Raw genomic sequence first — 15032 nt, 5'->3', positions numbered from 1 at the left:
GAATAAAATAGTAATGCAGCACTTGTGATTTATATCCTGAGCAATAATAAATCAACTTAGTGCAAAAAACTTGTCCAACTTTTTATGTATAAAAGAAACATATGGACTATATATTCCATTATCAAATCATTAAGAGCAACATTGGTATCAAACAGTAAATGATGTTTTACCTAAGTAAACATAGGCTTCTATGTACAGCTTATCAGCAGATGAAAATAATACAGTCAGCTTTTGCAGTTGTGTTCCAGTCATGGATGATAAGTCAGTGAAGAGCTGCATGTTTACAACTGTCTCTGCTGAAAAATAGGACCAGATTTTTAAGATATCTGTCTTTCAAGGATTATGTAAGGAGGTTACAACCTACAGAAGACCCTAAATTCTCCCTGTAATATGTCTTTTTCAGGAGAAAATTTAAGAAAAAAATTAAAACTTAAAAAAAAAAAAAAAAAAAAAAAAAAAAAAAAAAGAAGAAAGGATGTTTCCAAAGTCATGAAAGGTTTGTGGGAACAGATTCCAGTAGACTGGATTGCTAATCCTCATCCTAGTTCAGTTTTTTACACCAATGAATAGTAACATCAGTAGCTTAGTTCAGGAGTTCAGTTTAAAGTGTCTAAAGCTTGTAGGAATTTATTTAGATAGTTGGATTATGAAGCTGTTCTGCATTGTTAAGCATGAAATCAGCTTCACTCAGAAAGCATGGGAATATGGTGGAAGCCAAAATGGCTTATGCAGTGTGAAAACAGAATTACAGTCAAAATTCTGCTTAGAGACTATTTTCCTGTCAATAGCATTAATCTGAACAGCTGTTACAATGAGAGTATTTGTGCTATCTCTTTTTTTCAGACTGGAACAACATTCTGAGGAAACAGATCCGTGTCAGTACCTCGTACATTGCTTTAGCACTGATAATTGCCATTTAGAAAACTACTGCTTTCCAAAGTCCAATCATGTAGGAGTTTCTTATCAGCATTTTATATTTCTTTTCAAGTGGTGATATTTTTTCATAAGAGGCATAGAAGGAAGAAAACTGTGCTAAGGAAGCATGATGACTCTAAGAGTTTGATCTTGTTTTCACAGGGAAAACCCTGAAGCCAGTTTCATAAACTTAATGACACTGTAAAATCATTTAGCTTTTCCTTCTTTATTTTTCCCAGAAGTCTTTCATTAAAAATCCCATTTTTGTCCAAACAAATTCTTTCTTATCTTTAAGATAAAAGGCAGAATGTATTACTTGAAGATCTTTTGTCTGCAGGATGATTATTTGCACAACTTTAATTGCTGTCCAGCTGGGCCATAAGGAAGGAAGATACAACACAGGAGCAATTAATAGAAGGATAAATCTGAAAATTCATTGAAGTATTTTTGAGGTGATTAAGTATTCCTATGATCAAGAATTTAGAGTATTTATTTGAAGGGGATTAAAGTAGGAATGTTTACTTCCTTAAGTATAACAATTTTAACTATCAGTGAATCTGATCATATAAAGACATACATGCTAGTTTATTTAAAGTAAAATTTGGTTAGATAGATAAGATTGAGAGAGTGACAGGTGACAGCTAAAACATTTACAGACTTTTTAACCAATTCCCATTTTTAAGAGAATATTCATTAAATGCACATGCTTTTTAATATGCATTAAATGTAAATGCTTTTAAGTCTTTTGTGAGACCCTTGAGTATTTGAATGTATATCATGTTGAAAAGAATTAAAACAAGTAGCAGAAAACAGTAAGAAATATTCAAGATACATTTAAATGAGAGCTAGCTAAGCAAATGAAAATACAATTTAATATTTAGACTCAAAGTATCCTCTTCTGAAAAAAAAAATAGCATTGGTGGTCTAAGCACCATGTAGAGTAAGATGCTTCCCATAGCAAGATATGCACACCCTGTCCCCAAATGTGATAATCATTATGAAGAAATTAATGATGATGTTCACAGTCAGACAGACTGACTTAAGCCAGAATTAAAACATCCTCTAGGAGTTAATCAGATACTTAATGTGAGGGTAGAGGGGCACTGGAACAGCGTGCCCAGAGAAACTGTAGCTGCCCCATCCCTGAAAATGTTCAAGGCCAGGCTTGGATGGAGCTTTGAGAAACCTGATCTAGTGGAAGGTGCTCCTTCCCATTTCAGGGGGTTGAAACTACAAATTCTTTAAAGTCCCTTCCAACCCAGACCATTCTGTGATTCTATGATAACATGCATTGCCAACTTGTTAAATATGACAGCATCACATTAAGGGGGAATTTAACCTGGGTCAGGGAACTTGAATCCTATTCTGTCACTTTTCTTCTCACTTAGTCTAGAAGAAGACATAATTCTGCAGAGCTTGGCTCTGAAAAAAAGTCCACTAATATTTGGGAAGCCATTTTTTATTTGGAAAATAACCATTTGGGGGACACTTGTCCCTCATCAGAGAGCAATTACTTATCTGAGTAGCTTCATTGTCTCTTCATTCCAATGGGAGGAAATAATTCAAAATAAATTAAAAAAGGGGAATTATTAAAGGTTTTATAACCTTCTCAATTTTAACAGTTTCATTAAATTTCCAATCCCAGATATATTTTGGGTTCAGTGGTACAGTAATTATTAACATAAGTAATTGGGTGGTAATTGGAAGGTAATAGTTACTGCTAAAGGTGAGGATAGTTTCTGCACCAAAAATAATGGAATTTTTGGCATTGGTTAATGCTAGATGAATTTGTAAAGGCTAGCTTAAAGCAGCTGAAATTTACTGAGACTGTAAGATAGAATTTGTTTAATTAATACATCTAAAATCCTAGTCACTTCAAATGCAACAGCAGTTTCGAACCATGATGGCAGCTACGGCTCAAAAAAGGAGCCATGCCCCTATCTTTGTGCAGCACGTCTACAGAAGACACTCCCAGTCCTGATGGACAGCTTGAACATGTACCTGCAGTGTAGCCTTGTGGCAATGAGCACTGGGCTCACTGGGCTGCACCATCCCTCACCTGGGAGGCTGCAGCTGGAATTCTGTGGAGCCCTCTCTGGTGTGATGGAGCTGTGAGCCAGCGGAGGAGACACCCAAAGGGTGGTTCAGATGGCCAGGGAGTGGAAGCACAAGAAGTGTAAGAGTCTGAAGAGGTTGTGTTTGTTTAACCTGCAAGAAGAGAAAGCTTAAGGAGAGCTTCTAACTGGTGCCAATACTAGGAGGGCTAGAGACAAAATAAATCATAGAATCATTAAGGTTGAAGAAGACCTCCAAGGTCAAGTCCAACCTTGGACCAAATACCACCGTACCAACTAAAGCATATCACAAAGTGCCACATCTACTTATTTTTTGGACACTTCTGAACCCACTTCCCTGGGTAGCCTGTTCCAAGGTTTAACCACTCTTTTAGTGGAGAAACTTTTTTCCTAATATCAAACCTGAACCTCTCTTGGTTGAGGCTATTTCCTGCTGTCCAATCACTAGCATGAATCCCAATTTGAGGTGCACAGCAGGAGGGCAAATGGCAATGGTCACAGGTTGCAGAGAAGCAAAATGCAACTGGATAGAAGGGGTGGAGGAGAATCACCACTGTTCCATGATTATCTGTGGGAACAGATTGTTCAGAGAGGCTGATAAATCCCCTTCCTCAGAGGTATTAAAATTTAATCTGGACAAGACCCTGAGCACCTTTATCTATCTAACTTCCAGCCGAGCTGACCCTGCTGTGGTTAGGAGGTAGGACACAGAGAGGTGACCTCTGGCTTGCGTTCTCCTGTGATTCCATCTTGCCCAGTCTTCAGCTGACAAGCTGGAAGGGCTCACGTTGCTTACAGACCCCATGTCAGACTTTCTGGTCTGATATAGGAGTCCTAGACACTCTAGGACATCTGAAATAAGCTGAAGGCCGGGCAGAGAACACAAAAGAAGGTATAAGGGTACTAGACAGCGATATTGTCAAGTGAATCATGCCCCATCTGTCCAGCTGATCCTCTCACACTGTCCTCTGCCCAGATCCAGTAGGTAGACTTTGGATAGTGCTGAAACAGAGTGCAGGAGTTGACCTTATGAAAATACACTCACGACTTTCTTTATTTTTTAAAAAAAGAGGAAAAGGGGAAGAAGAATATCCATTATACAGATGATAAAGTAGTTAAAGTACTCACTTAGGAATGAGACAGACAGATCAGCTATCCTGTCTGCATACAGGGTTTCATATTATCATGCCTCATCTCCTTTAGTATTTTGCTTTTCACCTTATCTGTCTGAGGACTGTGTTTCAGCTTTCCCTGTTGAAGTTCTTCATCATGTAACAAAATTTGGATTCATTAAGCCTATGAGAAAAGGTGACCAATTTTTTAAGATCTCTAGACTTGAGTTCAATCACAGATCACAACAAAGTATAAACAGTGGTGACAGTAAGGCACTTTTACTTTGATCTGAGAGGACATAATTGTTTCATCTGTTGCATAAAAGGAAAACTGAGAGAAAAAGGGGAAACAGGAGTAGCAAGTGTTCTATTAATGTATTAGAGTTGTTGTTCAAACCTATGAGAGATGTATGTTACAGAAATAAAATGTGTATGTGAAATGTGTTGCATATTCTCCATAATAATGCCTTTGTTCTAATGAAATACCATACTGTTCCATATGAAAATTTAATCAGTTTTATGTCTCTGAAAGTAAGAACTTTACATTTCTTGGTATTGTATTCTATCATTCATGGAATGAGAACTGAATTTGTAGGAGTATTACATTTTTAATACACTTTTAATGACATCTTATTTTAAGTAAGGTGCTTCAGTTTAATAAAAATTAACTAAAAAAGGAAATGACATAGGAATACCAAAGAGCACTCAGGATTTTGGTTTGTACCCAATATTTCAATGATTCTAGGTGGTAGGAGAAGAGTAAAGCATACAGAGTAGCTGACAGCCATAGGTTAATTAGAAATGGCAGATAAGAAAATAGAGTAAGAAAATAAAATATATTAAATTACTTAATGATAGAAGTAAATCCAGTGTTGGAAAGCCTTTTCTTCTGAAAGATCTGAAGACACACTAAAAATGCTTAGTATTTGGCAGAACTAACTATTTGAAGAGTCTGCCTGCTGCTAACATGTAGACAGACTCTTCAAATTTCAGACTCCTCAGATTTCATTGGCATTAAGTAGATATTTATTTTATGGCTGGCCCTGCTTTTGACAGAAGATCCTTTGCTGTCTGGTACATCTATATTTGTATTGGCCTGGAATTCAAAGGTTGTGTAGCAGTATAAGACAGTTTATTAAAATGCTTTTCAACTGAAATGGAGTACTAAACAAAAGAGCTTCCTTCCCTGGAAAATCTCTGGAGAAGTAAAGAGTGAGGACAAATGAAAATGAAGACTTTTTAGCAGCATGTCAGTTGCTTTTTGATTAAAAAAAAAAGTTCACCATTTAAAGCAGCATCCTCAGTGTCAAGAGGTATGTGACGTGAAGATCACTTACAAGGTCTGCTTCATGACTGCGCATTTAAGGAAGAAACACACAGAAACAGCAGGCAATAATCAGCCTGATTAGCAAGAATAACCCATTGACCTGGAAATTCGTGTGACACATGTGACAGCAAGCAGAAAACAAATACTTTCTATAACCTGCATTCAGTCAGGTTACATTTTTAATCGTAGGATTTTATCAGCAAATATGATTATATAGTATTAGTTGACTTATATGTAGTTAATACACTAGGATGGTAAACAAAACACATTTAGGCATTAGGAGATTACACTTTCAGATACTGAGTTTGGCTGCTTTTTGTGAGTTGAAAATTAATCTCACTGGGATTATGATACAATTAGTGTTATTGCAATATAGCTAGTTTATGTGTATTGTGGAATACCATTAAGAGAAATTAATGGCTACTTTTCATTACATAAACTTATTCCCATTTATGTGAAAGCCTATTACTTCTTTTTAAAACCCTGAGATGTCTCATCTCTAGCATGAATAAAACATATGCTTGAATTTTGTTTACCCTAGCATCTCCTCTTAAGATTCAAAATACATCAGTTATTATTCATACCATTCTCTGATATTGAAGATTATCTATAGGACAGTCCTTGTCTCACATTAGTTGTGCACTTATGTTAAGAAAGATGTGGACCTAAAGATTCTTGTTAAAGATTTATTCAAGTGTGCAAGGTCCAGAATCAAACAGTCTGAATGCAAATACAGCATGGGCAAGGCCATGAGTTGGAGTTTAAAGAGGGACAAGTTAAAGTACCTTTGGAACATATGACATGTTCAGTGAGTGCTCTCACAGTGCCTGCAGAGGTTTTCCTTAATTAAGCTAGCTTTTAAAATCATGGGGTTGGATGAATGGGAAGCATGAGGGACCAGCCTCTGCAGCACTGGTAAAATTGATAATATCCCTTTTACTCAAGCCTTTGATTTGTTTGAAAACACAAGGATCTAGCTACACTACATAAAAGGCCATTTTCATTATTGTTGCTGGGCACAAACAGGAACAATCAGTCACTAAACCATAAAATGACTCGGGTTGGAAGGAAGCTTAAATAAAACCTTAACCAAGATTCTCTAGGAAACTACTGACAGGGATCCATCCCTGCCTCACTTACTGTTTCTTTTGGTGTAAAGAATTTTTTTTTAAATACTGTTTAAGGCCTTTTCACTTAACGAAGATATTTTCTGATATCACTTTTTTGCAACATACTTCTCAGAAATAAAGTCATGAGCTTCAGAATAACTTTAGAGAAAAAGCATGAGGGACCAGCCTCTGCAGCACTGGTAAAATTGATAATATCCATTTTACTGATATCACTTTTTGCAATATACTTCTCAGAAATAAAGACATGAGCTTCAGAATAACTTTAGAGAAGAGTCAAATTGGGGTCCATAAGGCTGTGCTTGGGTGCACATGTGCTGCAGAACATAACATAATGCAGAGCTCAGCCCTCTATGCTGACCATTTTCAGGTAGAATCAATATTGGGTTTTATGCCTTAAAATCATTGCCCTAGTTTAGGACATTATGGCTTCTCTAACTCTGTGTTTGGTTTTGGATCTCTTGAGTGAAGCAATAAGCAATTTGTATGGAGCCTCATGGTGTGCTTCTCTCATACCAGCTACCAGCCAGATTTGTGAAATACCTGCGTGTATTTCATTTAACATAAAAACTAAAAAAAAAAAAAAAAAAATCCTCTTTCTTTTAAGAATTACTGCCTGGAATATATTTAATATTTATGGGAGCAGACATGGGAAAACAGGTTCTTAATGGGAAGGAAGCAGTTCAGTGCTCTCGGTCCAGTGGATAGTTTTTGAAATACATTTATTAAAAATTGCTGAAAAGGAGTCTTAACTGCTTTGACCATTCTCTGTAATTTTAATTCTGAATATAGATTTATGATGACAACTCTACGTAATAGATATTCAGGCTTGATGTGGTGTGAATTTTAATTGATCAAGTTGTTAGTAGAGGGAATATTAAGAGTTTGATTTTTATCTGCTTACCAAGCCAATACTTGTACAACAGGATATTTTAGTGAATTTAGGATCTGGAACTACACACAAACTCTCTTGCTCATATTATTTTCATTTTTAGAGTACCAGAATCAATTGTAAATATTCTCTTAGCTTCTTGAAACCCTTAAGAACATGATCAGTAGCATTTGTTAGATATGTGGAGGCAAACTGACATCTGTTAGGAAGAGCTGAGGTCCTGCTCTTACATGGGATGTTTGTAATTTTAAAGCATTTGAGCCTCCCTAGTGAAAAGGGATGATGCTGCAAAGACTTTGATAAAAACAAAAAAAAACCCCAAAGATTAATTTGATCAAAGCAGTTTTAACACCAAGGACATGAATGTTAGTCTGGATCAATTTGTGTGGGTATTTCTAGATTCCCTGGAAACCCAACTACAAAGGAAGACTCCAAGGCATGGTTTTGAACAACAAATTGTAGCATGTAAATAGACTTAATCCATTTCAGAACTTACAAGTTCTCTATCCTTAGAATATCTGAGTTCTTCATGCCCTTCAGTGTACTTAAATGAGTCACTACATTGTTAACATAACAATTACAATTATTAATTTATATATAAAATTGAAGGAAGATGATGAAATTATTCCATTATTCTACTGTGTTTTGCAGGTCCTAAAATGGTAGAATTCCACAGTCAGCAATTTCAGATCAACTCAAAGGATGGAAAGCCACTTTTTACAGTGGATGAAAATGAAGTTGTAATTGGTACAGATAAGCTTCGAGTCACAGGTTTGTAATGGTTTAAGAAGTGCTCAGTTAACACCCATATGAAAGGCAAAATAAGAATGGAATTTTTAAATATGTTATTATGTGTGAATGCAAGTTCTTGTTTAACCTCATTAGGAAACAGAAATATGAAGATAATCTGACCTTTTTCAATAAATAATCAGTAAGAATATATATATATATATATAATGTGTAAATATTTTATAAAATGTGTAAATGTGCATGTATTTTATTTTAAAGCCATTAATAACTGGAACTGTAGTGGACCACTGTTGCTACATTCTCTTAATAGAGAAAAGCAAGGAACAATTCTTTCTAAGAATATTTCTGAGATTCACATTCTCTGAACCTCAGAGTAAGGGAAAAGACAATTTTTATTACTTGCTGTGTTTGTGTTGTGTTAAAGTGGAATGTAATATAGAGATTGTTTATTCAAAATGAAGTTGTTTTGTTTCTTTGGCCTATCAGGGCCAGAAGTGTGTGTGTCGAGACTGTCTGCTGGCAGTCACGAGGGAGTTAAGTGATGAGTGCAGTTCTGTGTAGAGTGTGTGCATAACAGATTCAGTTTAGATGCAATGTATATAGTATAGTATAATAAAGTAATTAATTAACCTTCTAATAAAATAAAATCAAATACATCATTCTCTCTCCCTCTCACAGTGTCGGAGTTCTCTTTGATTTTCAATAGTCCACCTTTTTTGAATTACTTAATGTTTCCAGTGCATGATGTCTGAAGCTGAAAAAATTCTAGATTTTCCATTCTGAGTAGTAATGAGTCTGAACCGTGAAAACTTTAGGGAGAGAAATATCTCTCTGATATTTTTATATAGTTATCTTTCAAAGTGAAAGCTACTGTATTTCTGTTCTGTGAGTAGCACATATGTCACAGTAAGATATTTGTAGTATATCTTAAATGTCACCTGTCAAGAGCAAAGTTTGTCTTAGGCTGTTTCTTCAAATCACTGAAGTACTCATTTACAAAGTAATATGTCAAAGTTATCACATGAAAAGCTACTTCCTTTCATACAACCTGATAAAGTCAACCTTCATTTTCTAGGTAGCATTAAAATAGATACATCAAGGTGTGATTTCTCTTTGAGCAGAAGAATCCATCAAAGAAAATACTGAAATTATTCTGTAATTTCTTTTCAATTAATTTTTTAATATTCTTTTCCTGATTGCAACTGTCATGTTTGGCCTTCACTAATTACTGGTCCTCTGAAATCTTGAGGTTTTCATTTCAATGAATAGATTCATATTATTTCACTATCAAAACTATAAATATGGTAGTAACTATACAATCAGTGTTTCAAAGCCAAAGTTAAGTTATAATAATTATGTTAATAAATTTTGTTTACGCCTGAGGGTCTTATCTTAAGGTTTTTTACTTTTTAACCTAATTGAAATTACAACTTTGTTTAACCAGGAAACCATATCAAATAATTATTGTTTGCCCAAGGGATGCTAAACTTTAATAGAAAAGCGTGTTTAACAAAGATATGAGAAACTGCATAATTGTTAACTGATTTGGAAAAGGTCTGTCTCTGCTCAAAGTAAGTAAAAATCATTCATACACGAGTTGAAGTTGTTATGCTAATATTAATGACTCACTCATCCAATATTAATATTTACAGTGCATTGATAATTATTTACTTCAGTAGATATTGTACTAAGACACATTGCCTGTTTCTTTTTTACACTGTAGTAAAATTCAAAAGCAAATACATTAAAGTCAATGAGGTTATTTCAGTGTAAAATTAATGTGAGAGGAGATTCATGCCTACTTTGCTTCAAATTAATTTATTAAAATTGTGATTTAAATGATACTATTAGCATGAAGGATAAATTATTGTGATTTAAATGATACTATTAGCATGAAGGATAAATTAGTAACACTAATATATACTGAGACTATTTTTAAACATTTTAGATAGAGAACAAGATCAATGTGAAATAAATTTTGAAAAGTTCATACCATAAAAAACAGATAATCCTTGGCTTAAAATACACAAAGAACGTTTTGCAGTTTTTTATGTACAGTGTAGTGAACTATTTGATTTTACGTCTTCTTATTTATGTGAATGATGAAAAGCTCAGTAATGATTTTTAGAAAACCTGACAGTTTTCAACTAAAATATAATATAGCAGAGAGCAAATGTGTATGATTTATGATATTTCAAGACAAAGGAAAATGTCTAAGAGTAATATAATCCAATCCCACACCTCAAGAATTGTCATTTTCCTACAATTAGTATGTTTCAACTCATCCTATTTCAGTCAGACATTCTCTGGCCCCTGTGTAGAATAGAACAGTGCAAATCAGAGAAGAGCAAATGCCTGGGGAAGGCCTCAGCTAGGACTGTGCCTCCGATACCCCGTGGGGTCACTGCAGGTCTGGGTGGTCACGTTTCCCTGGGGCATGGAGAGACACAGGCACCTTCCCTGGGCAGAGCTCTTGTGCCCATCAAGGCTCTTCTCTGCTTTGGGGAGGGCTCCAGGGCTTGACATCTGCCTTGGGTGTAGGAGATAGGGGCTGAGCTCACCTGCTCAAACATTAACATCCAGCTGCGTGTGAAACACCCTGGGCTGTGTGAGATACCACATGGTATCACTTTGTCTCCCAGAGATGCTTCCTGTGGTCGTGGCAGCTGGAGGCCAGGCAGGATACACAAGGGTGTCCCAGATGACAGTAAGGACATGCAAGGAGGCAAAGAAACACTGCCTGTGGCTCATCTGTGACATCTAAATCACAGACACATCTCAGTGTGTATGAAACTGAAGCTGGGTTTAACCCTTTGTGACCATTACTGCTCCTGAAGGAGCATGGACAAAATCTGCATCCTCTTCAATATTGTTTCAGTAAGGACCTGTGTTTTGCAGGCATTTATCATGCCTGTTGCTGTGGCAGTACTGAACATCCATGTTTTGTTCTAGGAAGGTATTGTACATTTAGCTGGCACTGGTGACAGTGAAACCACCTTGTAACTGTATTGACTGGCTTTATAAAACATCGACATGGCAGGTTCATAGAAACATAGAATTGTAAAGGTTAGAGAAGATCTCTTAAGATACCATCCAACCATAAACCTAACACTGCTATGTTCACCTCTAAATCACATCCCCAAATGCCACACCTACACTTTTTTTTTTCCTAAAGGAAAGCCGGCAGGGCAGAGAGGATCAGGTTTTTATGGAGAAGCATAATTACATCACCCTTTCTCTAGTTTACTACTTGCCCTTCTGCTTGTTTGTCTTTTATAAAAATCCCCTGGAGTATTTGCTCTGTTCTGTGCAAAGGCTTTCAGATTGCGTAGCTAATGCTGAAGTGCAATGTGAGAATGTGTGTTTAATTTAAACACTTCTGCTCAGAAGGTAAGTTAAGTAGGAGGCAATTTGAGGGTATGAGTAAACATTCTGTTAGACTTTGAGTAGGCAAATGGTCCTTGCCTCACACAGGGTGTGTGGGGTGTTAATGAATCTTGCTGACTTCAGTCCTGTCATTGAGAAAACTAGTATCTTGTTTTTGTGTATTTTAGGAATAAATTACAATATCTTAATAAACAGTAGCCTATAAAATAGTAAATATAGTAATAGTCATATCACAGTTAAACTAGGAAATGAAGACAGGAAATTAATTTAGGGCCATTTTCCAAAAAAGGTTGCCCTGAGATTTTTTTTCTTTTAGTGGCATACTGGTAAAACTTAATGCTGTTTGATGAAGGAGTTTTACTGACATTAAAGGCAAGGTTTTATTCTTGCTTAGTGGTGACAGCTCTAGAATATGGAAGTAAGCCTTTTCATTCCATTTTACACCATCTGCCCACCACCCAGAACATCAGCACTGGTGTTTCCTGTTCTCTTTCTTCCATTAGCTCCTATTTCCATGAAACTGATATTATCTCTGTAACCACGTACTTGTCTTTATAGAATCGTGGGATTGTAGGATCACTAAGGTTGGAAAAGAACTCTTAGATCACTGAGCTAAACCATTAACCCAGCACTGCTAAGTCTACCACTGAATTGTGTCCCCAGGTGCCACATCTGCACTTTTAACATATCAGGATATCACTGCAAAATATCTTAGTTGTACCAAATCAGCATTTTCTGATAAACATTTTTAATTCCTTAAGCTGCAGAATAATCTTAATGAAAATGAAATTAAATGTTAATAAAGCAGGGTTAAAGTTCTGTCTGAACTAATAAATTTTGTATTTTCCTCTATTATATTTATGCCAGTTAGTAATTTACAGAAAGATTAATCTATTTAAATTTATGAGAAGAGTATCAAAGGCTAAATAAAATTTAAATTCAAGCTTGGTAAATCAATGATTGGTCAAAGTGCTGAAGTGATTTAATATGATAATTCTTGTATCTTGTGTTCTTCTCTTCCATACAAGGAGATTTCATTCCAAGGAATCAGTATTTCAGCTAAAACTCTTCTCAAAATGCAGCACATTTCATGCTTTCTCAGGACATTCTGAGAATTTTCCTGCAGTCCTGAAGACACAGTCTTCCTATCAGTTGTCTCAGCAATGTATTAATTTTTAATGTTTTCTCTTTATTTCACTTCTTTTCCTTTTACCATGCTCTCTGAGGTTGCCCCAACCAATTTTTAATTCTCTTTTTCCCTTTATACCACATTTAATACAATCTAATGCCACATTTATACAATCTACACCACACTTATTAATCATCCATTGCCATTCTCTGTCTAGACAGAGCCCAGATCCCTAATGTAGGGATTTTTACAGCCCAGAATTCTTTCCAGAGGGTAACGGCATGAAGAGCAGCCAGACAACCCACCTTGACTAATATCCTAACTATTAAAATATATTGCCTTGCTACATACTCACCTGGAAAGTGCTCAGGTATGTGAATCCTCAAAGCCGGAGAAGATCTCTCAACCTAAGACCTCTCCAGTTTTTGATGAGTGTGTTCACAAAGCCAAGGAATAAAAGTTGAGAAGCTCCACCCTTGCTGTAGGTGGTGGTGTTCAGCTACTTTTTTGAACTGTCTCTGTTGCTTAGGGGCTTTTGTCCTATGTCATCTGATTTCCTGATCCTAGAGGAGCTTAGGTGGAAGGTGGTCACTGCGCTGGTGATACTGAAATAATGCTAATACTCAGGAGAGCAGACATGGAGGTCCTTGGAAGATTTTCAGGTCCAACAGGGAGGCTCCTGGTGAGGCTGGGTGGCCACTGTTTCTTCCTCTTTGGAATGAAACTACTCATACGTCAAGATGTAAACTGTCTGATCCCATAGTCATTAACATTTGCATGCAGAAACACCATTTCATATTCAGGAAGTCTGCCTATAAATAGGGGAAAATCTTTGATAAAGCTATATGACAGAAATTTTTATATGCATGGAGCAGTCTGAAATAAATATGATTACTTAGGACTGTAGCATTTGCGAAGATTTTGTATGGGTTTAATTATCTCTATTAACTGTATTAAAAGTTACATTGTAGAAATCTTATTTACTTATTTTATTGTCGCAAGTAGTTTTAAATGTATCTCTCTTCAAACCCTTTTAAGAATTTACAGCTGTAAATTTACATTACTTCTGTACTGTACTTGTCCAGCCAATACTGCAATGGTAACAACATAGCTATATTTAAATTGTCTTTTAATTCTTAACATGTGTTCTCTTGATGTCCAACATCAAAGTGGCCATGTTAAAAAAATAACACTCTTGTGTTATATTTGAACTGTTACATTACAGTGTTTTTCTTCTTTTGTTTTTTTTTTTGCAGGGCCTGAAGGGGCACTTTTTGAACATTCTGTAGAAACACCACTTGTGAAAGCAGAAGCTTTTAAACAGCTTAGGTAAGAATTTATAAATCTAATAAGTAAATGTTATTTTCTATAAATATTCACATTTTTCAGCACAGAATTGCTAATAACTTTTTTTCTGGTTTATGTGACAAGTTATTATTTTGAAGGAAAATCATATATATTGTTCTGCAATTTTGAAATATGCTATGAATTGTTCGTTGCTGTTGGTGAATATGTTTAAAACCCCCATGGAAAGATTTTCCATAAAGTTATATTTTGCAGTTTTGAAAGACTTTGAAATACAGCTTTTCTACTTTGTTACCAGCTCTAATGTATGAAGAGAATTAAAAATTGGTTTGGGCAACCTCAGAGAAGATGGTAGAAAGAAAAGTGAGATCAACAAAAAAAACATTAAAAATTACTAAAAAGCAGTCTGGGCTGAGAAAATCATTATTAAGTACTTTGTATGTTTCAGAGCTCCTTAATTCAAGGATAGCCTTTTTTTGTGCATTATTCTATTTAATTTTGAGTATCCCAAATTAGTTTATAATATGCTGGTTATGATGAGGTAATAAAGTCAAATTATATTCTCTTCATGAACATGTTATTTTTCATTTTACATGCCAGTTCAAAGACAGATTAGAAATGAAAGAGGATGTCTTTAACAATTGTATTTCTGTTCTTTCATACCTTGGCAGTTTGCTAATTTTTTGTCATAATTTCTCTTTTTAGTTTTCCTCTCCAATAGGGATAACTACTAGAGAGTAGTGGAGGCTGATGAAAGCTTTCAAAAACTCTGTCTGTATCTTGCTGATTGAATTTTCAAATTGATAATGACAAATGAGAGAGAGACTGTTAAGATAATTATTTTGATTATCTCATTTATATTTAAAATTTACATTGTGCTTGCATTTGAAGACAGTATGAGCTCAAGTCATAATTTTTAACATATTGATGCCCACTTTCAAAAATATGTTTCTTCTGTTATGGTAGAATTTGGATGTGGGAAACTTTGACTAATATTCTGCATTTTAAATGTA

General features: G+C 35.4%; 1 protein-coding gene across 6 annotated transcripts in view; it reads left to right on the top strand.

Moving 5' to 3' along the window:
* SGCG (sarcoglycan gamma) overlaps positions 1–15032 on the top strand; it is a 106952-nt gene that overhangs the window by 70647 nt on the left and 21273 nt on the right. For all 6 annotated transcript variants that reach the window (XM_039718765.1, XM_039718762.1, XM_039718764.1 and 3 more), the window contains 2 exons: positions 8100–8219; positions 13971–14043. In XM_039718765.1, coding sequence (XP_039574699.1) covers positions 8100–8219; positions 13971–14043 — 193 coding nt within the window. The remainder of the gene's footprint in view (positions 1–8099; positions 8220–13970; positions 14044–15032) is intronic.

The sequence above is a fragment of the Passer montanus genome, unplaced genomic scaffold (assembly GCF_014805655.1).
Source record: "Passer montanus isolate IOZ18808 unplaced genomic scaffold, ASM1480565v1 scaffold4, whole genome shotgun sequence".
NCBI classification, from domain to species: Eukaryota; Metazoa; Chordata; class Aves; order Passeriformes; family Passeridae; genus Passer; species Passer montanus.
This window is presented reverse-complemented; position numbering and strand designations above follow the sequence as displayed.